A 25,459-nucleotide genomic window follows, 5' to 3' on the forward strand; every position below is an offset into this window, starting at 1 on the left:
GTGGTTTCCTTCCCCAGGGCACACTCCAACTTGCAAGCTTTTGACCCTGTTTGTGGGTTGACTACCCTAAAGGAACTTAACCCCACATTTCTATCTCCCAGACGAACAGGCAAATTGTCCATCCAAATCTTTATTTAAATTGGCTCAGCAAGGGAAAACAGCAAGTGAAGTTAGTTGAGCACCAATCTTCAGACTCTGTATATCCCTTTTACTTCTCTGGACTCTATAGGGACTCTGCTTAATCCACCCTTCCCCATATTGTATGGAGTGCAATCCTTGTGTTTGTGTACTTAAGCTGGTCTGTCCTGTTTTCTTTGTGAAAACTTGTCTGGTTGTGTCTGTTATCATAGCATGTATACAGTTAAATACTCAATTGGCAAAATATCCATTTTAATGAAAGTACCTATTATGGTTAAACAGGAGAGGATGTAAAAGGAGGGTGCCCATCCAACCTTTCTTCACTTAATCGCAACTATACCCTTAAAAGGCAACTGGTCCGCTTGTGTAATTTAGAAACTGCGCGCAACAAATGAGCTAAGTGACAATATCAAGCTAAAAGAAAAGGCTTGCAGAACTGCAATAAAATGTAGAAATCCAACAATGGCCATAAAAAGCAACAAAATGAATGTAGCAGAATATGCTGGAAGGATGTACAAAAAAAATTGGAAAGCGAGCACTAAATGTTGGAGAAAAATTGTTAAACAAGAATATGGATTCATTAAGCAAGTGTAGGTGAAACTAAGTGGACAAGGCAGATTTGTTAAACAACTCTGGCGCTTGGTACCCGTTTTCACAGCAGAGGAAGGGAGCTATAAATACCAGTGTTTTTTTAAATTCAAAAATTTAGATCAAGGGGTGAAGACGAGTGGCTTTAATGGTTGCGGGGAAAAATAGACAATTGAGAAAATAATAAACAATTTCCAAAGCCCTTAGGGTAATGGGTTGTTAAATCGCAAATGTCATTCCATTCCTTAGTAGAAGAAATTTAGATACTTGCAGTTCTCAGTTTGATACCAATTGTAGTCAAGTTAATAGAGTCTAACATTCGCAGTGACTGAGCCCTTGGACATCCAATTCATCAGTTAGCATAATTTTAAGGGACGATCAATTCTAATTTAATTGAACTATTTGAAGAGATCATGGGCGCATGTGGGTAAGGAGGGTTGTCTATGGATATTATTGATATAACCAGTCAAATCAATTTCACGTGAGGTTAACAGTACCTGAAATTAGAGGTAGCCTTGCGTCATATTTCAATAATTGCATAGTAGACACTAGGGATCAGTGATTTGTTTGGACTGTGTTCTTCCACTGGCAGTCACAGCTTTTTGCTATACGTATTTATTAACTTGGATGATGTAATAGGGAACTTGAGGTCATCCACTTGGATGTATCCGAGACAAGCCAAGTTAATTTAACTTGTCTTGATACAAGTTAAATTAAGAGTGTGGTTTCAAAACTTGGTTTGTATTCCCTTGCGTCTTTAGTAGGGCAAAGCATGACTTAATTGAGATATTTAGTATGATCACGCAATTTTATTGGGCTAAACATATTGAAACCGTTGCCCAGATTTTATAGTTGTAATGGTGAAACTGTCAGCATTTTCTGTCATCAGAATGGTGGCTTGACAACTTCTGCTATGCACGTACATAGATGACAAATACTAAATGTCATGTGGGATTTGAATCCATGCTTTCAGAGGAGACTGCAACATGAATGCATTGCATTTTAAACACTCAATCATCCTGATTCCATTGCCTTTTGATAGTTCAGCTTCTGTGCATGCTGCAAACTTTTTTGCACTCCTGCCTAAAATGAAAGTTAGCTGGTTTATTTTACTTGTAGGTTTTCTATGAGAATGTAGTTAGCTGCTTCACCTGCTTGATGGCATCACTGCTGGGTGCCAAAAAATTTACTTTTATATTTTGTAGTGGAATGAAATTGAAAATGATGAAATCCGCATCAAAGTGTCACTAAATCTTTTGTCAGCAGCTTTTTTTAAGGTCAGAGTAAAACAAAATTATTTGGTTGCTGACTTCAAAATTAAGTAAAAAGTCTGACAACACCAGGTTTTAGTCCAACCTACTTATTTGATAATATACTCGCAAGCTTTCGGGGTTAGCCCCTTCGTCAGGTGAATGGAGAGTTCTGGCCTCAGACAGAGCATATAAAGCACAGACAGTTTAGAGATTACTGATTAGAATGCGAATCCTTACACCTAACCTGCTGTTCAAGACCTGAAGTGGCTGATAATGTGAGTGGAAGGAGCACTGATCACAGTTTAAAGAGATGTGTATTGTCTCCAGACAGTACAGTAAGTGAGGTTTTGCAAACCCAGGCAAGTCACGGGGGTTACAGATAGTGCGACATGAACCCAAGATCCCTGTTGAGACCGTCCTCATGTGTGCGGATAAAGCATCCGCTTTATCCTGGACCACAATGTCTTCACCTTCAACAACCAGTTTTTCATCCAGACACATGGAACAGCCATGGGGACCAAATTTGCACCTCAATATGCCAACATCTTCATGCACAGGTTCGAACAAGACTTCTTCACTGCACAGAATCTTCAACCGATGCTGTACACTAGATACATTGATGACATTTTCTTCCTTTGGCCTCATGGTGAACAATCACTGAAACGACTATATGATGATATCAACAAATTCCACCCCACCATCAGACTCACCATGGACTATTCCCCAGAATCAGTTGCATTCTTGGACACACGCATCTCCATTAAGGACGGTCACCTCAGCACCTCACTGTACCGCAAGCCCACAGACAATCTCACAATGCTCCACTTCTCCAGTTTCCACCCTAAACATGTTAAAGAAGCCATTCCCTATGGACAAGCCCTCCGTATACACAGGATTTGCTCAGATGAGGAGGATCGTGACAGACACCTCCAGACCCTGAAAGATGCCCTCATAAGAACAGGATATGGTGCTCGACTCATAGATCGGCAGTTCCGATGCGCCACAGCGAAAAACCGCACCGATCTCCTCAGAAGGCAAACACAGGACACAGTGGACAGAGTACCCTTCGTCGTCCAGTACTTCCCCGGAGCGGAGAAGCTACGACATCTTCTCCGGAGTCTTCAACATATCATTGATGAAGACGAACATCTCGCCAGGGCTATCCCCACACCCCCACTTCTTGCTTTCAGACAACCACACAACCTCAAACAGACCATTGTTCGCAGCAAACTACCCAGCCTTCAGGAGAACAGTGACCACAATACCACACAACCCTGCCACAGCAACCTCTGCAAGACATGCCGGATCATCGACATGGATACCATCATCACACGTGAGAATACCGTCCACCAGGTACATGGTAAATACTCTTACAACTCGGCCAACATTGTCTACCTGATACGTTGCAAGAAAGGATGTCCCGAAGCATGGTACATTGGGGAGACCATGCAGACGCTACGACAACGGATGAATGAACATCGCTCGACAGTCACCAGGCAAGACTGTTCCCTTCCTGTTGGCGAACACTTCAGTGGTCACGGGCATTCAGCCTCTGACCTTCGGGTGAGCATTCTCCAAGGTGGCCTTCACGACACACGACAGCGCAGAGTCGCTGAACGGAGACTGATAGCCAAGTTCCGCACACATGAGGACGGTCTCAACAGGGATCTTGGGTTCATGTCGCACTATCTGTAACCCCCGTGACTTGCCTGGGTTTGCAAAACCTCACTTACTGTACTGTCTGGAGACAGTACACATCTCTTTAAACTGTGATCAGTGCTCCTTCCACTCACATTATCAGCCACTTCAGGTCTTGAACAGCAGGTTAGGTGTAAGGATTCGCATTCTAATCAGTAATCTCTAAACTGTCTGTGCTTTATATGCTCTGTCTGAGGCCAGAACTCTCCATTCACCTGACGAAGGGGCTAACCCCGAAAGCTTGCGAGTATATTATCAAATAAATAGGTTGGACTAAAACCTGGTGTTGTCAGACTTTTTACTGTGTTTACGCCAGTCCAACGCCGGCATACCCACTTCAAAATTAAGGCCTTTTCTCTGCTGGGGGAATCCAGAAAAGGGAGGCCTGATCTTAAAGTTAGGCCATTAAGAATGCAGTTTTCTCACGGTAGTGGAGATCTGGAACATAATGGTGGCTAAATTGAGTTGAGGTACAGATTTGAAGTGGGACGGGCTTGAGAGACTGAATAGTCTCCTGCTATCCCTTTTCTCATGAGCCTTCATTACAACCATACTCAAATTTAACCTTCAACTTTTCTCCTTCATCTGTTATAACTATAAACATGTCTATTGCCTGTGTATATTGTTCACATTACGTTCATGTTATGACTTCACTGAGTGAATACAAAACATCCTTAGTTGGTTTGGGGAAGTGCTAATTGACTTTGTTTAATTATATTCATTCTTTCTCCTGTCCTTGGATTTCCACATTACAGGAACTCCTTGTGATCTGAAAAGTGCATATTTTGCAATACCTTAAATTTAAATTCTTAAGATCAGGGGTTAAATGTCTTCTTGGCCAGCCATTGAGAGTGCTTGTTAACAAAACAGCAGAGTTGTATCCTCAAAAAAGCACCAACAGCAATAAGTTTTTAACAACATTTCGGGATGATCTGCAGATTTTCAGTTCTACCGAGTTCCTTCCTTCTGGTGACATGCTAGGATGGCTTGATTTCCTCATCTGAGATCTGGAATGCTCAGTTCACACACACGCTTGTCTGTGTGTCACAGCTAAACAATCCTGTCATCATCCAGTGTACACAAAGGCAAGAATCCCTCATGGCAGTGAGGGATAGTGGGTGGCACAATGGTTAGCACTGCTGCCTTACAGTGCCAGGGATCCGGATTCCATTCCAGTCTTGTCTGTGTGGAGTTTGCACCTTCTCCCAGTGTCTATGGGTTTTCTCTGGGTACTCTGGTTTCTTCCAGTTCTTCAAAGGAGTGTAGGTTAGGTGGATTGGCCATGCTAAATTGCCTCTCAATGCTGCAAGATATTAGTTTTACGCGTTTACCCTAACCAATGTGGTAAGGCTGGATAAGAGGTGGTGCAAATGTAATGGGCTGAATGGCCTCATTCTGCTCTGTAGAGATTCTATGGTATTGGTGAACTCATTTTTTTTTCCTCAGCTGAATTTTCAAGCAAGTTCAAGTGTTTGCACTCCTGCCCAATTGAAACCTGTTTACCTGACACAACTCTGGTAACTAACCTAGAATTTTCCAAATCCAACTCAGTCCTATTCAACTAACTGACCAATCATGAAAATCTCATTCTTATAACATTAAATTGCAATGTATTTTTGTGCATTTTTATTGGTTATTTACTGACTGGATTATTTACATGGAGGCAGTGAAATACTTGCAAATAATTTGTATTAAGGGCTTTGAATGCTTCTGTTTATCTAAAATGTGATAAAGTTGGCAACCAGGAATTAAAAAGTAATATATGAAAACAATTATAGACCACGTTGTTCAGCTTCTAACTTAAATAAACAGTGTGGCTAATGGAGGAATGATTTGTTTACATGTGGCACATCCAACAGTGGAAATGAAAGTAAACAGTTCTCAAAAATTGGGAAGTCTTTCATTTGTTTAGGTTTTCCAGAGCACATCAAAAGCTGGTTCAGTTGTGAGATTCTTTCATTTATTATTATCTTGAGCTTGTTTGAGAGCTGAGCACAATTATTGACCTTGCTGAAGGAGGAGCTCTCAATATGTCAGTGTGATGTGTCTTTTGTCACGTACGAGCTATAAGATCTGAATGATTGCATACCTTGAAGTGACAGGTTTGTTTTCAGGTATTCAGCTGACTCTGTGCTGTGTCACCTTTTTTCACTGCTAATGAACGAAATGAACAAGTCTGTTACTTTTTTCTGAAGAGCTGAAATGGGCAACCTTTATACAAAAGCTCAGTTTCTTTTCTGGTTCCTGGGCATTTCTGTGGATAAGAACATTGTCTGTAACCGACGTTGGCATTGATTATTGAATCAATGCCACCTTAGGTGAGTCTCCCCCAATAGCCCATCCCATTTCATTTTATGAACTGATGACACGATTTCAAAATGTGTTCATTAATGCAGTTTTTCTGAAAACAATCTACAATTTGATTTAAGAATTTGAGTTTGCATGTTTCAGTGCCAAAAAGGATGCCCTCAAAGTTACTTGATTCCTGCCTTTTTGCTGTAGTTGGATCCAATAGTTCTGATAAATTTGCTCAGTTGTTTCTTTTGCATTTGTAGAATGGTTGCAATCTTAAATACAGCCTTTTAAATGCATTTTCAGTCATAATGTGATTATAGTATGATTATTGCCCATTTTTAATGGATTGATTTCAATACACTTCAACCTTGCACTTATCAAGTTTTCTGAACAGACACTAAATTTATTGATATCTACAGTGGAGAGTTGTTTATAACCTTTTTTTAATTTTTTCTGTGACACTTTTTGGTCACCACTTGCTCTGTCTCCAGTTGGAACCACCAGACTCCATCCCCATTTATGTTGCAAGATTAGCATGAGGCATGGTTCCAATGTAATGAAGTTAATTTGTTTTGTTATCCCTTGTTTCTGTACGGTCTTCCATTTATTCAGAGCAGACAAGACTTGAGGACTGAGTAAACTAGGTTTTGAGTGACAGCTAAACCCTTGGATAGGGAACTGGTAGCTGTTTTTTCTGAGCAGGAAGTATTTTGCCAATTCAGAACCTGAGATTAATGTTGTGCAATGTGAGGGGAAAAAAGCATTTACTTTTCACCCTTATTTGTCAATCATAGTGCTTAATTAGTTGCACCACTACACATAGTAATTCTGGCCAGGTGAACACTGAGACCCAACATGGCCCTGTACCTGTCCTGCTATAGTAATTTGAGATCTGTCTTTACACATTTTTCTATTAAAATAGAATAAATAATGAATGTAGAGGGGTTTTTGTAAGGCCTCCATCATGTAGTGTCATTATAGTCTAAGACAGAATTTTGTGCAAACTATTACCATTGTCATTTTGTAAAGTTGCTTCATTGTTCATTTGTCTCAGCTGGTCATCTTCATTCCAGCAGTGGTTCAATTCAGGTGGGGTATAGTAACATAATATTAAATTATTTGTGGTTTGAGGAAGATGACCAACACTGAATTCTTTGAAATTTCCTTAAATGTCAACACTCTTGCTGGATGCCTGATGGCTATTTTTCATACATTGTTTATACACTTTAGTTATCTCTCTGAGCCCAAGGGCATTGCCCATCCTTGGCTGTACTTGAGAATGTTGAGGTGCCAGCACCTTGAAAAATTAATGTGTGGTGAAAGTAGTTGGAGTGGTATTTGTGTAGTTATGTCCAGAATTTGAGACAGTTGACTATAAAGAAATGTTGATACATTCCAAGCTGTGACTTGGAGTTGAACATGGAAGTGATGCTTTATGCTTTATCTTTGACCTTCCGGACAGTAGAAGATGTGGTTCTTGAAGAAGAGGTTGTATGTGTTGTATGTTTGAGTGATTATTTTTGAGTCGTGTGCTTAAGTTCAGTGTAAATATTTAACATTCTCTTTGAGTCTTCTATTGGTAATGCGGTCACAAAAAATGTAACTTTTTTTTATGAGGACACAGGACTTTTCAAACCAGCATGAAACAAATGACTACTGAAACAGCAAAATTTGAAAAATAACTTCTGAATAAAGTGACCAATTTATCTGTTTCTTGGTGAACAGTTAGGTTGGATGTGATCTATTTTATTGCATTACTATTCCAGAACAATTGAGCAGTTTTGATTTCAGTAGAAAGCTCTATCTTGATTGGAAATAAATGCAGTTAGTCATGTTGCATACAAGCCATGTGTCAGTGGATTTTGATGCAGATTATATTGATGTTTTCCTTGCATTTGCCAGGCATTTATCAAAGTTGGTTTGTTAACTTAATCAAATTTTAATAGTTTTATTGTACTTCCACACTTTTGGACTACCCTAGCACTTCAAGGCTCTTTATCAAAGACCAGAACTACTGCTTACAGGACCATGTAACAAAGGCAGAATATTGAAATATAACTAGACAGATAATATCATTGGCTTCTGTTAGCACAGCATGTTCATGTGTGAACATGTTGCCCTGCTACGTGTTGCAACAGCAGTTATGGCTGACAGTTTTCCAGAAGTCAAACTTTTTAATCTTCCTTGTACATTAGTGCAGAGAATAAACACTGGCTCAAGATTTTCCCCAGACAAAGATGAAATCAGTAGTGAGTCATTCAAATGGTTGGTCTCGCATCTCCTTGTACTAAACTGCCAGATGATTGTACAAATATTTCTTCCCCTCAGGTTAGAAAATAATTCATGATATGTAGAGAGAATGAAAATGAAACCAACTATTCATTTTTACACATTTTTACATTCTTTATACACATTCCATAGTGGTTCACAGGAATGTTAAAAACAGAATTTGACACTGGGCTGCAGAGATATTAGGACAGATGATCAGAAGATTTTGACCATCTTAAAGGAGAAGAGGGACAAGGAGGCAGATTTAGAGGGAGTTTGAGAATTTTAGGCTTTGGCAGGTAAAGGTACTGCCAACAATAGTGACAGCATTGCCTAATAGGCCTTTGATTCAAGTCATCTGATGCTTCATCCTGAGCTGTTTTCTTGACCTGATTTTTATCAGGTTTGGTTTGCCACTGCATTGCGCTCTTGGGGGCAGATGAGGAGGCAAGTCCCTACTCATCTTCCACCAGAATAGGAATTGAACCCCTGGCTAATTTAAGAAGAGGCACAGATAACCTGGCAGAAATGCAGAGGAGATGTCAGAGGTAAGTTTTTGACTCAGAGGGTGGTGAGTGAGTGGAATCGGCTGCCGTCGGTGGTGGTAGAGGCGAACTCGTTGGGGTCTTTTAACAGACTTCTGGATGAGTACATGGGATTTAATGGGATTGAGAGCTATAGATAGGCCTGGTAGGTATCTATATGATCGGCGCAACTTGTGGGCCGAAGGGCCTGTTTGTGCTGTAGTATTCTATGTTTTTGACTTTCACAATTTGACTAACTGGCCCCTTCCTTGGATCATCAGCAACTTTGAACAGTGACTGTATCTTTATAATGGCTGGGTTTTTTTTTTAAGCCAGCCCTTGTGTTAAGACAATACTTTTTGATGCTCCTTACAATTTAAGAAGCCGCTAAATTTATCATTACCAGAGGGGACTGTTCAACCAAAACCTTGGACTGACTTCAAGTAAATTGAAAGGCAAATGGGAGCCCTATTCACTCCACTCCCTGTGGTGTGTGGTCTGATTGTTGGAATGTTTTGAATGGGCCCTGCACGTGAATGTTGCCTTGAAGGCATTCTTTGGACAGGTGGAAAGTCCAAGTAAGTTGGTTTGAGACCTTTCCACCTTCGCAGCATTGAAACACTTTATCTTCTTCCCAGGAGAGTTTCATTTGCCATAATGGCTTGATTTGTCAGAATTATAATAACACCTGCTTCAAACGCTGGAGCCTGTTTGATTTGGCAGTTGTCAATTCACATTTACCAACTGAGAGTTCAGTTCTCCTGTCATGTGAGAGTCGCACTTGGTGACAAGCAACAAGTGCCTGTTCATTGATATCTGGATGTACAAGATTGCTATCCTCTGTCCCTTTCAATGTTCACATTTGTACATGAACAAAAAACTGACCAAATGTAAAATCTTGCTGCCGTTGTTTCAAAGGTTTAATTAGTCGGTCTGTAATTCAAGGAACAGTAGCAGATCTGCAGTTATTAAATAAAACTTGGTGCCTTCAATGTAATGGGCCATCCCAAATCTTGATATGGAGGAATTATAAAACCAGCTGTATGACAACAAGCCATGTAAGGAGATATTAGGGCTGATGATCAAAACCTGTGTTAGAGGAAAGCAAAATGAAACAGTTTAGGGAGGTATTCCAGATCTTGCAGACAGGCAGCTGAAGGCATGGCCTTTTGTTATTGGAGTAATTTAAAACATGAATGCTCGAGGCCTGAATTAGAGGGGTGCACAGACCTCTCAGACAGTTGTCCTGTTGGATGCATTTTCAGAGATAGCTAAACCAAACAGTGCTTGATAAGGGTTTCTTGTTGGTGCGAATGTCTTGTCTTGTTTCAGTTTCAGCTTTGAGTGAATGTAAACATCACACTGGGCACAAGCCATCTTCATTTTGTGTGGTTGACTTGTGGTTCAGCATCTGAACGGCAGTGAAGAAATGGTCTCTGTTTTTCTCCAGGATCTTACGTGCAAAGTTGAACAAGAATTGCAGAGTACAGTACAGTTCCCTGTAGAGTCAAGGTGGGTAATCCATGCACATATTTTATTTTTGCTGAAGGCCAGTGGTCCTGCCAAGAAGCTAACATCTGCGGGGGGGGAGTTGCGCATCAGGCTCATAACTTTCAAACTGACAGCTGACAAGATCTGGTCTGTACGTTCTTTTAAATCCTTCTCCCTCTTAGCGTTTCCTTATTCTAAAGTCAGCAGATGCTATGAAGAAATCCTCATTAAGAACATAAGAAATAGGAGCAGGAGTAGGCCATCTGGCCCTTCGAGCCTGCCCCGCCATTCAATAAGATCATGGCTGATCTGTCGTGGCTCAGTTCCACATTCCCGCCCTCTCCCCATAACCCTTAATCCCCTCTCTTATCAAAAACCCATCAACCCGCGTCTTAAAAATATTTAGCGAGGTAGCCTCCACCACTTCAACGGGCAGAGAATTCCAGAGATTCACCACCCTTTGAGTGAAGAAGTTCTTCCTCAACTCCGTTCTAAACCGTCCCCCCTTTATCTTGAGGCTGTGCCCCCTAGTCCTACTGTCCTTTCTGAGCGGGAAGAGCCTCTCCACCTTATATCCTATCCATCCCATTCATCATCTTATACGTCTCAATGAGGTCTCCCCTCATTCTTCTAAACTCTTAACGAGTACAAGCCTAGTTTATTCAGCCTCTCCTCATAGCTCAACCCCCTCAACTCCGGCATCAGCCTAGTAAACCTCCTCTGCACTCCCTCCAAGGCCAAAATATCCTTGCGTAAGTATGGCGCCCAAAACTGCACACAGTACTCCAGCTGCGGCTTCACCAATGCCCTATATAGCCGCAGCAAGACCTCCCTACTTTTATATTCAATCCCCCTCGCTATGAAGGCCAGTTGAGTCATTGGTCCTTTTGGATGCCAGGGGTTCTATTCATTTGAACATAGCACCTGGCAGTAGGTATTTAATTAAACTATGCTACTTTTAAAAATAATTGACCATTATATCCACCCACTGCATTTTGTTAACATTTGGCAATGCAGTTTGAGACTAGGTAATGTTGTGTGAGAGCATTCAGTTTGCAGAAGGCGGTGCAAGTTGCTAAATAGGAAATGATCATGGAGTGAAATGTGCTTTGTTTAATGTATTATACCAACTTATTACATTCACAGATGCTGGAGTAAACAAAATGTAACAACTTGCCTTGTACAAAACATACAGAAAAAAAAACATGCTGAAAGTTGTAATCGGATATTTTGCATTCGTTGCTACTTTTGAAATATGAATAGAATGAACTTTTTGCTATCAAAGTTTGTAGAAGGAGATTGAGTAATTCCCCATTTTGTGATGTTGGCTATCTTATGGGATATTAGAGATGCCACAACTAACATCAGTGACACAATTTACATAAACATTGAAAAAAGAAGCAGGACTATGCCATTTGGCTCTTTGAGCCTGCTCCACCATGCATTATAATCATGGCTGATCATCCAACTCAATAATCTGATCCTTCCTGTCACCACCCTCACTGCCGCGCTCCCCATTATCCTTGATTCCTTTGACCCCAAGAGCTATATCTAACTCCTCCTTGAAAACAAACATACGATGTTTCGGCCTCAACTGCTTTATGTGGTAGAGAATTCCACAGGCTTGCCACACTCTCTCTGGGTGAATTAATTTATTCTCATCTCAGTCCTAAATGGTCTATTCTGTATCCTTTAGACTATGACCTCTTGGTTCCAGACACATCCACCATTGGGAGCATCCTTCCTACATCTAGTCTTGTTAGCATATTATAGACTTCTAAGATTCACCCCCTCATTATATTCGCTGGAGTTCTGAGGAATAACCAACTGTCTCTTCTCATCAGTCCTGCTATCCTAGGCTTTGGTCTGATAAACCTCTGCTGCACTCCCCACTAAAAGCAAGTATATTCAGCTGTGGCCTTACCAAGACCCTGTATAATTGCAGCAAAATATCCCTGCTCCAAAAAAAATCAACTGATGCAAATTACCTTCTTCCCTGGTCCTTGAGAACTTACTACTCACCTGACAAAGGAACAGCGTTCCGAAAGCTTGTGGTGTTTACTATCAAATAAACCTGTTGGACTTTAATCTGGTGTTGTGAGACTTCTTACTGTGTTTACCCCAGTCCAACGCTGGCATCTCCACATCTTGTTACTACAGCCCTTACAAAGTATAAATCAAAAAAAGCTGACAAGCAATACCCAAACTTGTTCACTATTTACCAATTGATGATCTGCATTGTAGCCATTGAGGCAAGATCTCTCAAGAAAGCAAAGCAAAAAACCACCCCTTTGCCTTCTATACCCAATCTCTAAGAGCTGGACTCTGCTAAAGAAGTGGAAACTAAGCCAGTGTCTACTTCTCTGGAAAAAGGTTGCCTATTATTTATCCATCTCTTAACTTTTCTAACATTAACAATATTATTTATTTTGTGCTGTTCTTGCACTGCCCTTAAAATAGCGTTGCCACAAGTGCATTTTCAGCCCAATTGCTCTGAAATCTTTGCAAAAATAAACATCCACAATTCTGGGTTTAGATTTTGGAATTGGGATACAGTGGTGGATTAAGCCAGCTGGTTGGAAAATTCGTTGTGCTATCTGCATATAAGTGGGAAATGATTAATCATCATTAAAGGATTCCAAAGATGCTGATTGCAGAAGTTATCATCCAGTGAAACCATCTATTATAGGTGCCCAATATTCAGTGCCAACACAAGAGCTGGAAAGAAAAATTGCTTGAAATACCTAGCCAGGGAATTGTCAATGCAACGCACACCCACCCTTGGGTTTAAAACCAGTTGCTTTCAAATTCTTATGCATGTGCCTGAGAGTTGGACAACTGAATTTGAAAATTTAATGAACATCTTACTCAATAAACCCATTTATGATATCTCTTTTGCAGTCAGTTGTTTTTCACTCTTGCACCATGTTTGTAAAATGTTTTGCTACAACTCTGAAGGTCAGCACTCGTCTCCCATTTGTTGATAAAATGGGTCTATTGTGCTTTTTCCTAATTGTCCTTCAAGCAGTTATGCATTTGCAGTGTGCTGTTCATAGTTCCCTAAACCAATCAGAGCCACTCAACATAAGAACATAAGAAATAGGAGCAGGAGTAGGCCATCTAGCCCCTCGAGCCTGCCCCGCCATTCGATAAGATCATGGATGATCTGATAGTGGTTTAGTTCCACTTACCCACCTGCTCCCCATAACCCTTAATTCCCTTATCAGAAATCTATCTACCTGTGACTTAAACGTATTTAATGAGGTAGCCTCCACTGCTTCAATGGACAGAGAATTCCAGAGATTCATTACCCTCTGAGAGAAGTTGTTCCTCCTCAACTCTGTTCTAAACTGACTCCTCCTTATTTTGAGGCTGTGTCCTCTAGTTCTTGTTTCCTTTCTAATTGGAAATAATCTCTCTGCTTTAACCCTGTCTAGTCCCTTCATTATCTTGTATGTCTCTACAAGATCTCCCCTCAGCCTTCTAATCTCCAACGAGTAGGCCAATACGTCCTTTCGCAAATAAGGGGACCAACATTGCAGACAGTACTCCAGTTGCAGCTTTACCAGTACCTTGTATAATTGCAGCAAGACCTCCCTGCTTTTATATTCCATCCCCCTCACGATAGAGGCCAACATTCCATTTGCTGTCTTGATCACCTGCAAACTGTGTTTTTGCAATTCATGCACAAGGACCCCCAGATCCCTCTGCACAGTAGCATGTTGTAATTTTTCACCATTTAAATAATAGTCCATTTTACTACTATTCCTTCCATAGTGGATAACCTCACACTTGCCAACGTTGTACTCCATCTGCCAGATCCTCGCCCACTCACTTAGCTTATCGGAATCTCTCTGCAGACTTTCCGCGTCCTCCACGCAATTTGCTTTCCCACTCATCTTTGTGTCATCAGCAAACTTTGTTACTCTACACTCGGATGCCCTCCTCCAGATCATCTATGTATAAGGTAAACAGTTGAGGCCCCAGCACCGATCCCTGTGGCACACCACTAGTCACCAACTGCCAACCAGAAAAGCACCCATTTATTCCAACTCTCTGCTTCCTATTAGATAGCCAATCCTCAATCCACGTTAACACTTTACCCCCAACTCCGTGTACCTTAATCTTCTGCAGCAACCTTTTTGTGAGGCAGCTTATCGAACGCCTTCTGGAAATCTAAAAACACCACATCCACTGACTCCCCTCTGTCAATCGCACTTGTTACATCTTCATAAAAATTCAGTAAATTCGTCAAACACGATTTTCCCTTCATGAGTCTGTGCTGCAACTCTGGTTTCCTCCCACAGTCCAAAGATGTGCAGGTTAGGTTCATTGGCCATGCTAAGAAATTGCCCCTTAGTGTCTAGGGTAGTGGAGGTTAGAAGGATTACTGGGTATAATATGTAGGGATATGGGGATAGGGCCTGGGTGGGATTGTGTTCGGTGCAGACTAGATTGGCCGAAGGGCCTCTTTCTGCGCTGTAGGGTTCTATGAAACCTCCCCTTGATTGGGATGAGCCTACCAGGAGATGCGTCAAAAAATGAGAGCGCTTAGTTTATTGCCATCTCCAAGGTGCAATCATATGGTTTGGCTCCATAGTCCTCACATCCCCTGCCCTAACATTAATTTGGTGTTTCTGCTATAGTAGTGGGGAAGGTTGCATACAAGTGCTTGGCAGCTGAATGGCTTTTTTTTTTGTATACCATTTGTAAATATTTATCCTGCTGTGAAACTTTTACTAAAATGACTCTCTTGTATATTGTACAAATGTTGATCTTTAGTGTTGTTTTTAAACTTATTGTCATGGTGGGTAGGGGGAGAAATGAGGGGAAAACTAATATTTTATTTTGTTTACTTTATTCCAATCCAATCGAGTCAAATTAAAGCCAATTCAGAGTCCCAACAAGTTGGGACATTCCAGATCCAAGCTGACAAGACAGGGCTCTCACCACCTGTCTTGGGTTTGACCTACATGATCCAAGCTGATTGGAGTAGGTGTAGCTCCTCCTCCAAAGCTTGATCTAATTTGCTTCTTAGCCAAATGGCTGAGATGCCGCTTTAAAAAAATTGCTTCAAACGAAGCTAAATTGTAACCTAATGACTTCAAACAAGCGCAGCATATCGATACTACACTTGATCTTAGCCAAAAGGCCATTTCTCTAGGAAAATACTATAGAAATGATCCCAAAACTAATTTTTTTTTAAACTTTATTCCAATCCAATCAAGTCAAATTAAAGCCAATTCAGAGTCCAAACAAGTTGGGACATTCCCGATCCAAGCTGACAAGACAGGGCTCTCACCTCCTGTCTTGGGCTTGACCTACATGATCCAAGCTGATCATGTAGCTGGTGTAGCTCCACCTCCAAGGCTTGATCTAATTTGCATCTTAGCCAAAGGCCCACATGCCACTTTAAAAAATTGCTTCAAATGAAGCGGAAATGTAACCTAATGACTTCAACCAAGTGCAGCATGTTGATACTACACTTGATCTTAGCCAAGAGGCTGAGAAGCGATCCCAAAGCTTTTTTTTTCTAAAAATATACTTTATTCATAAAAATCTCAATTAATCTATGGCGAATGTACAGGGCTTTGAATAGCAAAACAATGTGGAATCAAACCATTTTTACAGATCTGTACAAATTACAATGGCTACATTTCAAAACTTAAAAACTATATCCATGCCCCAATATTTACAGATTTGTGCGAATTACAATGATTACATTTCAATACTTAAAACTATCTACATGCCTCCATAAATTACTGTGTGCCGTTATTGCTCAGATTGGCACACAGCTCCGCAGGTCGAGGGTATTCTGCAGTTCCCGGGCCCTCGGTCTGCCTCCGTTAAAAGGCCTTACAGTGTGGCCTTTCCCCATTGTGCCTTTGCGGCGGCTGCCCCAAGCTTCAGCCCGTCCCTCAGCACGTAGTCCTGGACCTTGGAATGTGCCAGTCTGCAACACTCGGTCAAGGACAGTTCTTTCCACTAGAAGATCAGCAAGTTTCGGGCGGACCAAAGTGCGTCCTTCACCGAGTTGATGACCTTCCAGCAGCAGTTGATATTTGTCTCGGTGTGCGTCCCCGGAAACAGCCCATAGAGCACAGAGACCTGCGCCACCGAGCTGCTCGGGACGAACCTCGACAAATACCACTGCATCTCGCTCCAGACCTTCTTTGCAAAGGCATGTTCCACAAGGAGGTGTGTGACCGTCTCGTCAGCCCCGCAGCCGCTTCGAGGGCAGCGTGCGGTGCTGCTGAGACCTTGAGCGTACGTAAAGGATCTGACGGGGAGTGTCCTTCTCACCACCAGCCAAGCCAGATCTTGCTGCTTGTTTGTCAGTTCTGGTGATGAGGCATTCTGCCAGATGACACTGACAGTCTGCTCAGGGAACCTTCCGACAGGATCCGTCATCTCCTTTTCTCTCAGGGCCTCAAGGACGTTACGCGCTGACCACTGCTTAATCGTCGTGTGGTCAAAGGTGTGTTTGCGGAAAAATTTCTCTACGAAGGACAGGTACTGCGGTACGGTCCAACTACTCGGAGCGTTCGGCGGTAGTGTGGCCAGACCCATCCTCCGCAGGGACAGGTAGACCCTCGAAACAAAGTGGCACTTGCTGTTAGTGTACCGAGGATCTACGCACAGCTTGATGCAGCCGCACACAAAGGTAGCCATCAGGATGAGGGCGGCGTTGGGAACATATTTCCCTCCGTTCTCTGGAGATTTGTGCATCGCTTCCCTCTGGATGCGATCCATCTTTGATTTCCAGATGAACTTGAAGATGGCCTGCGTCACTGCTGCAGCGCAGGATTTGGGGATAGGCCACACCTGCATCACGTACAACAACACGGACAGCACCTCGCACCGGATCACCAGGTTTTTCCCTGTCATGGAAAGCGAGCGTTGCTCCCACAAGCCCAGTTTCTGCCTGGCTTTGGCGATGCGCTCCTCCCAGTTTTTGGCGCATGCCCCTGCCGCTCCAAACCATATTCCCAGCACCTTCAGGTACTCTGCCCTGACGGTGAAGGGGACAAAGGATTTGACGGCCCAGTTCCCAAAGAACATGGCCTCGCTCTTACCCTGGTTGACTTTGGCTCCCGAGGCCAGCTCGAACTGCTCGCAGACCTGGAGGAGCCTGCGAACAGACGAGGGGTCCGAGCAGAAGACAGCCACGTCATCCATGTACTGGGTGTATTATGGTAAAGGTTTGTGACACTACTGTGCCTTTATGAAATGTATTTTAATCACGTTTCTCTACTGGATGTTTTAGCAAATCCTAGGATTTTGTCTGCAGCTCATGCTCTTTTTGATATTCAAACAACATAATTGACATTATGGTTCCAAAAGGACTTGCCCATATATTTGTGTTCCTGGTTTGAATTCTGTTTGAGCTGTTGGCATCTTATGACACTTTTAGTTCATGCAAGTGTGCAGAAAAAAAGGGGTTGCAAACAGTTGCATGTCATTGTTTTGAGTGTTTTGCACTTGTCTGTAGATATTTTTTGTGAATAGACAACCAGGTTGTGCAGTACAGATGTCTCAATTGAGTTGGCCTGATTTTAATTATTCATACAGGCAGGTAATGTTGCTTGAAAACCCACCTCCCTTCGCCACTCCTCACCTTGTTCTAACAAAGACAAAACCGTCTTTTTCTCTCTTCAGCACCTGGTTCATGAGTAGTGGTGGGGGTCCAATCTTGCTGCTGCTGCAGTTTTGTGCAGACAGAGCCTGAGAATGAGGTGGGCTATTGTGTGGCCAGGACAGCGGCTGGAATCTTTCTTGTGGTGGCAGTGGCGGGAGACATTGGAAGTAAAGGTTTAAGTCCAGGGATCCACACAGGAAAGTATTGCATCACACACAGCGTGAGAGAAGTTGCAGCTGAACTCTGTCAGAAATGGACTTATTATTGTGCTGCTTAGCTTTGGAACTCGGTGGAATATGTGACAGGATTTCTAAAACTTCAGTTCAAAGTGCTCAAGGATCTCTGGAGCAATTGCCATGAAGAGAAAAAAAACTGAATGTGGTTACCGTGGAAGCATAAAGTGGTACAGTCGGTTGTGTTTCTGTGTTTCTATGAGAAAACAAGAGTCAAAGCTCTTGTAGTTAGTTTTTCCTTGTTACTGAATATGTTGGTCTTGTAATGCAGTGTCTGAAACACATTGTGTTGTCCTTTTCTGCTGCCTAGTAAACATATATGCAATTTGATATTCCACAAGATCTCTCTTTCATGCTTGAGCTTCTGTAAAAATCCATTGTGATCCCGTGGGATCCTTGCTAAAGTTTGGTTTCAGTTTTTAATTGATTCCTACTGTGCCAACATCAATTAGGTTTAATTTGACTCTGGCCAAAGGGGAAACTAAAGCAAAGGATTTGCAATATGTTTGCTCAGTGAAATGCTGCTGTTTCGGTATCATCCGTTTGGTACCAAAATGTTATATAAGATTGGTGCCCAGATTTTCCCAGGATATTTTAGGGAAAATGCTGGGACACGAGTGGGAAGAGGTATAGAGGATTTTTTCCTCATTAGCAAGTTGTCCATTGCACTATATGTACAATGTTCGTAAATCAATGAACAATGTTAACAGTATTGTGATTATTAATACAAATCTGCAATTTCTAAACTAAACTTGGAAGCTGTTTTTTTAAACCCCTGTTATACTGTGTGAAGACATTCTGTACTGTAGATGTTAGGAAAATATCAGCACAATGGGGAATTGCAAGTGTGTGAATGATTTTTAGTATAGATTTTGAAACAGGCATGGTTTGCATTTCTTGTCAATTTAATTAATGTTGGAAAGTCTCGCTAAAGTGCTCAGGAAGTCCCGTGAGCATTGTGAATATTTTAATATCGTTTTGAGAGCAATATGTGAAGTAGACAAAGTTTCCTCAACTCCATAGGAGTCTATAATTAGATATAATACTGTCTGCATTCTGGATACAAAATTTCAGGAGCTTCTCCAGAGGGATTTACTCTATTTTTGGTTTGACTTCTCCACAGCACAATTCAGTTGAAGACTGTGATGAAGAGATAGAAGACGGGGCTGTTTATAATGTGACCTTGAAGAAAATCCAAATACAACAAGCGGCCAGCAAGAGTCCAAGATGGCCGGGGGTGAGTATAGCTTAATCTTCCCTTCTACCTTTCCTCCTTTTTTTCAAAACAATGCATGTATATTTAAATGCTTATATTGGGGTTAAACTCTAGCTTTATTACATGCTCAAAAGGTTGAATGGGAATTGTCCATTTCATCAGGAATACATTTATCTAAAATCCTGTGTATTGAGGTTAATAGCTGATCAAGCACTAAAGAAGGGGAAACAAAAATGAAGCGATATAGCATCAAACGTTAGCAATTAAATTTGATGAAATTAAATCTTTGGCAAATGTGCTTCATCTAGATTAATCTGGTTGTTCCCATTACTTGGTCAAATTTAGCCATGTGCTTTCCTAGTTAATCTTCTAAAGCAAACTTCAGATATATCCAGTGAGTGCTTGCGCTTGGCCAAGTCATTCTATGGGTGTGCATGAAATATTCCTATACCATTGTGGAAAAACTACTTGAGCATTTACAGGGACTAGAGATGCTCACCCTTCTTACCAAGAAAATACTTTTTGTTACCTCATTAGTTTGACCTGAAACTGAGAATTCTGGTGTTCCATGAGGGATTTCCCCCCACAAAAGTAGCTTGTACATTTGATGGCTGATTGCAATTGTGGATGTTCAGCTCAGATCCTTATTTACAGTACTTCTTTGCAAATAAGTTTGATACCATGCTGTTTTTAATTTCCAAATAGCACAGCTGTTTATAAAACTGAACCAACACTGGAACAGAGCTAGGATCTTTGCAACTTGATAGGGTAGTGAGTTAATGTGGTGGCATGTGGGATTATAACCTGATATAGAAGGAGCAATCTGATTTTGTTTATCGATTGTTCTCTTACTTTGTGGTGCATTTAATGCTTTCAAACACGGTATCTTCTTTAGAATCCCTAGAGCGCAGAAAGAAGCCATTTAGCCCATGACATTTGCATCAACTCTGACAGAGCATTTTATCCAGGCCCTTTCCCTTGCCCTTTTCCTGCAAGCCCACACACTTACCATGGCCAATCCACCAAACCTGCACATCTTTGAATCATGGGAAGAAACTGGAGCATCCAGAGAGCCCATACAAACACAGGAAGAATGCGCAAACTCCATACTGTCACCCAAGGCCTGAATTGAATCTGGGTCCCTGGAGCTGAATCAGCAGTCCTGATCGCTGATGTTGGATCTAATGTACAACCATGGAAATCCAAGTTACTCTTGTGACAAATTTGGTACTTGGGATGTAGGAGTTTCAGCTCATTTTTCTGAATAGAGTTGATCACTAATACAGAGGCTTGAGGATGAATACTCACTTGGAAAGATTTTGTCGTACAGGTCACTTCATATTGTTTGAGAAGCTTATTTTGTCCATAGCCCGTACTTTGTGACTTTTTTAAAGAAAACTCTATTTGCATGGAGCTGCAGTTTGCTTAACCCCTTCCTTAGATGCATTATCTCACTTAATATTGTCCTTTTGACATTGTCATCATAGTACTAACAGCACCTGCCTAACCCTGGCCAGCTCCAGAACATAAGAGCATAAGAACTAGGAGCAGGAGTAGGCCATTTGGCTCCTTGAATTTGACCGTCACTCAATAAGATCAAGGCTGATCCTTTTGTGGACTCAGCTCTCCTTGCCTGCCTATTCACAACCCTCGATTCCTTTACTGATTTTAAAATCTGTCTATCTTAGCCTTACAAACCTTCAATGAGGTAGCCTCAACTGCTTCACCAGATTCCACCGAGATAACAAGAATGCCTATTTCAGACTCCTATTTATTGACTACACCTCAGCCTTCAACACTCATTCCTGTACTCTGTCTCGTCATTGTTTGAGGTCTGACCCACCATGGTGGTGTCTTCAGCAAACTTGAAAATCAAATTGGAGGGGGATTTGGCTGCACAGTCATAAGTGTCTAAGGAATATACTCATCTCTGAACTCCATGGCCTAGGCCTCGGCACCTCCCTCTGCGACTGGATTCTGAACTTACTAACTCTCAGACCATGATCAGTAAGGATAGGCAACAGCACCACCTCCACAAGCATCCTCAACACCGGTGCCCCACAAAGCTGTGTTCTCAGCCCCATGCTATATTCATTATATGCCTATAACTGTGACTAATTTCTCCTTCAATTCAATTTTCAAGTTTGCTGACGACGCCACTGTAGTGAGTCGGGTCTCAAACAATGACGAGACAAAGTACAGGACACAAAGAGAATCTGAACTGATGCGGCAACAATAATCTCTACCTCAATGTTAACAAAACAAAGGAGAATGTCATCTACTTCAGGGAGCGTAAAGGAAAACATGCCCCCGTCTACATCAACAGGGATGAAGTATAAAGGTCGACAGCTTCATGTTTTTAGGTATCCAGATCATCAACAACCTGTCCTGGTCCCCCCAATGCCGACACTGTCATTAAGAAAGCCCACCAACGCCTCTACTTTCTCAAGACTAAGGAAATTTGGTATGTCAGCTCCAACACTCTCCAACTTTGACAGATGCACTATAGAAAGCATTCTTTCTGGACAGTTTGGTATGGCTCCTGCTCTGCCCATGACGGCAAGGATCTTCAAAAGGGTGTGAATGTAGCCCAATCCATCTCGCAAACCAGACCTCCCACCCGTTTACTCTGTCTCCACTTCCTGCTGCCTTGGCAAAGTAGCCAGCATAATTAAGGACTCCATGCACCCTGGACATTCTCTCTTCCACCACCTTCCTTCGGGAAAAAGATCCAAAAGTCTGAGGTCACATACCAACCGAACAACTTCTTTCCTGTTGCTGTCAAACTATTGAATGGACTTACCCTGCATTAAGTTGATTTTTCTAGCTATGACTGTTTCACTACATCCTGCACTCTTGCTTCCTTTTCTGAAGTGTTTTGTTTGTATAGTGCACAAGAAACAACACTTTTCACTGTTCATATACATGTGACAAGAGTAAATTAGATTCACAACACTTTGGGTGAAGAAGTTACTCTTCAACTCATTCCTAAATCTGTTTCCCCTTATTTTGAGACTATGTCCCTTGAGTTCTAGTTTCCCCTGCCAGTGGAAACAACTTCTCTGCCTCTCTCTTAAATTCTCTTAATTTTATGTTTGTAAGATTCCCAACTCATTCTTCATTCCAGTGAGTATGGTCTCAGTCTCATCACAACCCAACCCTCAACTCCAGATTCAACCTCATGAATCTCCTCTGCACCCCCTCAAGTGCCATTATATCCTTAAGTAAGGAAACCAAAACTGTACACAGTATTCCAGGTGTGACTTCACCAGCACCTTATACAGCTGCAACATAACCTCCCCGTTTCTAAACTCCCTCCCTCCCTCCAGCAATGAAGGACACAATTCCATTTGTTTTTATTATCTGCTGCACCTGCGAACCAACTTACTGTGATTCATGCACAAGGACACCAGGCTCCTCTGCACAGCAGCATGCTGCAATTTTTTACCATTTAAGTAATAGCCCATTTTGCTGCTATTCCTACCAAAATGGATGACTTCATATTTAACAATATTTGTACTTCATGCCCTACCCACAAAGTATCTATATCCCTTTGCAGATGTTCTTGCACACTTTGCTCCACCAGTCATCTTCGTGTCATCTGTGAACTTAGACATTCACTTGGTCCCCAACTCCAAATCATCGATAAAAATTGTAAACAATTGTGATCCCTATACTGATCCCTGAGGCACACCACTAGTCACTGATTGCCAACCAGAAAAACACCATTTACTCCCACTCTTTGCTTTCTGTTAGTTAACCAATCTTCTATCCATGCTAATTTGGTATCCATAATACCATGCACCTTTATCTTGTGTAGCAGCCTTTTCTGTGACACCTTATCAAATGCCTTCTGGAAATCCAGATACACCACATCCACTGGTTCCACAGTGCTTCTAATGTCCTCAAAGAATCAGTAACTTAGTCAAACATGATTTGCCTTTCATAAATCCATGCTGCGTCTTCCTGGTGGGACAATTTCTATCCAGATCTCTTGCTAGTTCTTCCTTGATTCAAGCATTTTGTCTCACTGCAGAAGTTAAACTAACTGGCCTGTAGCCACCTTTTGTCTACTTCTTATTTACAAGCAGTGGCATCACGTTTGGGGCAGTGCCAGTAGATTGGAAAACAGAGTCAGCAAATTTGGTAAATTACCACAAATGCATTTGCTATTTTTCCCTGCCATCTCTTGCAGTACCCCGGGATGTATTCCATCAGGGCCAGGAGACTTGTTTCTCTTTAACCCCATTAGCTTGCCCAACACTGCTTATTTAGTGATAATGACCATTTCTAGGTCCTCACCTGTCATAATCTTTTTCATCAATTTTTGGCATGTTATTTCTGTCTTCCACTGTGAAGACTGACACAAAACATCAAAATGTTCAATGCCTTGGCCATTTCCAATTATTAAATTCTTGTTCTTGTCTTCTAAAGAGCAAATGTTTACCTTTTCATTTGTATCCTTGTAGAAACTTTTGTTATCTGTTTTTATATTCTGAGCTCGTTTACCCTCCTCTATGTAGCTTTTTTCATTGTCTTTCTGTTGAGTTTTAAAGATTTCCCAATCCTCTAGTTTCCCAGTAGTCTTTGCTCCTCTTTATGCATTTTCTTTGCATTTGATATCCATGGCTGATTATCCCTTTTTCTACAGTCCTTCCTTATCACTGATATATACTTTTGCTGAGCACTTTGAAAGTCCTCCTTTGTCCTATCATAAAGCTATTGCTCCCAGTCTACCTTGGCCAACTCCTCCCTCATCCCATTGTAGTTTCCTTTAAAGCACTTGGATTTTACCTTGCACTCCAGGGTCCTGCTCCTCTGAAATAGCCATGAACAATAGAGCTATTCCTCATTTACAACTCCCAATGTAATCCTGAAAATAGTGCGCCAAATGAAAATCACTTTGGCCTACCCCGGTGTTGAAGTGGAAATTTTTCTGCTTCTTGACTGTGATCGAGAAAGGGGCTCAACAAAATTCATTCCGACCAAATAACTAGTCTTTATTTACAAAAGACTGCATGCAGTAGTGGCAGTAACTTGAGTTTGGAGAGCCGTTGTTATGACTTGCTAATTCCTTTTCAAGTGCTCACTTACATATAGAATCAGTTCAGTATTTAGACAAAATCATTATCAGTTTGTGTGACCAGAGTTTATTCAGGAATTCAATCAGTAGTAGCATCATCAGCAATATCATAAATCATGGTACAACTTGCTGACCTCCTAGAACTCTTTGTCTCATCAGTCATACCTTTATCTTGTCCTTTGATAGAACAGAAGAAACTTGGTGACTCCTTCATCCCTAACCTTATCTTGTCGTAGTCATACAGCCCTAGGTTATGCGGAGTCAGCCTTATCAGGTCTTGACCTTCTCCAATCTTATTCATGTCTAGGGTTATGCGGAGTCAGTTTTCCTTATTTTGTACCAAATAGTCGACCAATTTTCCCATCATGCTATTACTTCATTCGTACAACTTCACAACAGCTGTATTCAGCTCCTCAAGCCTGATGGCATTTGGTTCCTGTACCATGTTTACCCCCTGGTAATCTTTCACCCCTTTGATTACCAGTTCCCCTCTGTCTACCGCACTAGTCACGTCCTCATAGAAATCCAATAAATTCATCAAACACGACTTCCCCTTAACAAATCTGTACTACGTCTGCTCTATCAAACCATTCTTTTCTAGGTGCCTCACTAATTCTTCTTTGATGACGGATTCAAGCATTTTTCCAACTACAGACGTTAAACTAGCCGGCCTATAATTCCCTGCCTTTTGCCTGCTATCTTTTTTAAACAGCGGCGTAACATTAGCCGTTTTCCAATCTTCCGGCACTTCCCCGGAATTCAGCGAAGTTTGGTATATAATCACTAAGGCATCTACTATCACCTCTGCCATTTCCTTCAGAACCCTGGGATGCATTTCATCCGGTCCTGGGGACTTGTCCACAATCAGTCCCGTTTCAGTAAGTTTCTTACTACTTTGTGTAGTATGCTTTGTCTGTGTAGTGCACAAGAAATAATATTTTTCACTGTATTCTCATGTTTCAAATCAAAAGCAAACTCTCCAACCCTCTGCTCCATTTTAAATGGATGACCCGAGAGGCTTGCTAGACAGGAT

The 25,459-nt window shown here is 41.7% G+C and overlaps 1 protein-coding gene and 1 non-coding gene across 2 annotated transcripts in view; one reads left to right on the plus strand and one right to left on the minus strand.

The window, feature by feature from the left end:
* LOC145348583 (ral guanine nucleotide dissociation stimulator-like 1) overlaps positions 1 to 25,459 on the plus strand; it is a 141,986-nt gene that overhangs the window by 10,931 nt on the left and 105,596 nt on the right. Inside the window, exon 2 of the mRNA XM_080196771.1 lies at positions 19,251 to 19,364. Within this exon, the coding sequence (XP_080052897.1) occupies positions 19,251 to 19,364 (114 nt within the window). The remainder of the gene's footprint in view (positions 1 to 19,250; positions 19,365 to 25,459) is intronic.
* On the minus strand, positions 15,587 to 15,771 carry LOC145348730 (U2 spliceosomal RNA). Its single transcript, XR_013887977.1, has one exon. It is a non-coding gene; the product is annotated as a U2 spliceosomal RNA (small nuclear RNA).

This window comes from Carcharhinus amblyrhynchos, chromosome 9 (assembly GCF_965287045.1).
Source record: "Carcharhinus amblyrhynchos chromosome 9, sCarAmb.v2.hapA, whole genome shotgun sequence".
NCBI classification, from domain to species: domain Eukaryota; kingdom Metazoa; phylum Chordata; class Chondrichthyes; order Carcharhiniformes; family Carcharhinidae; genus Carcharhinus; species Carcharhinus amblyrhynchos.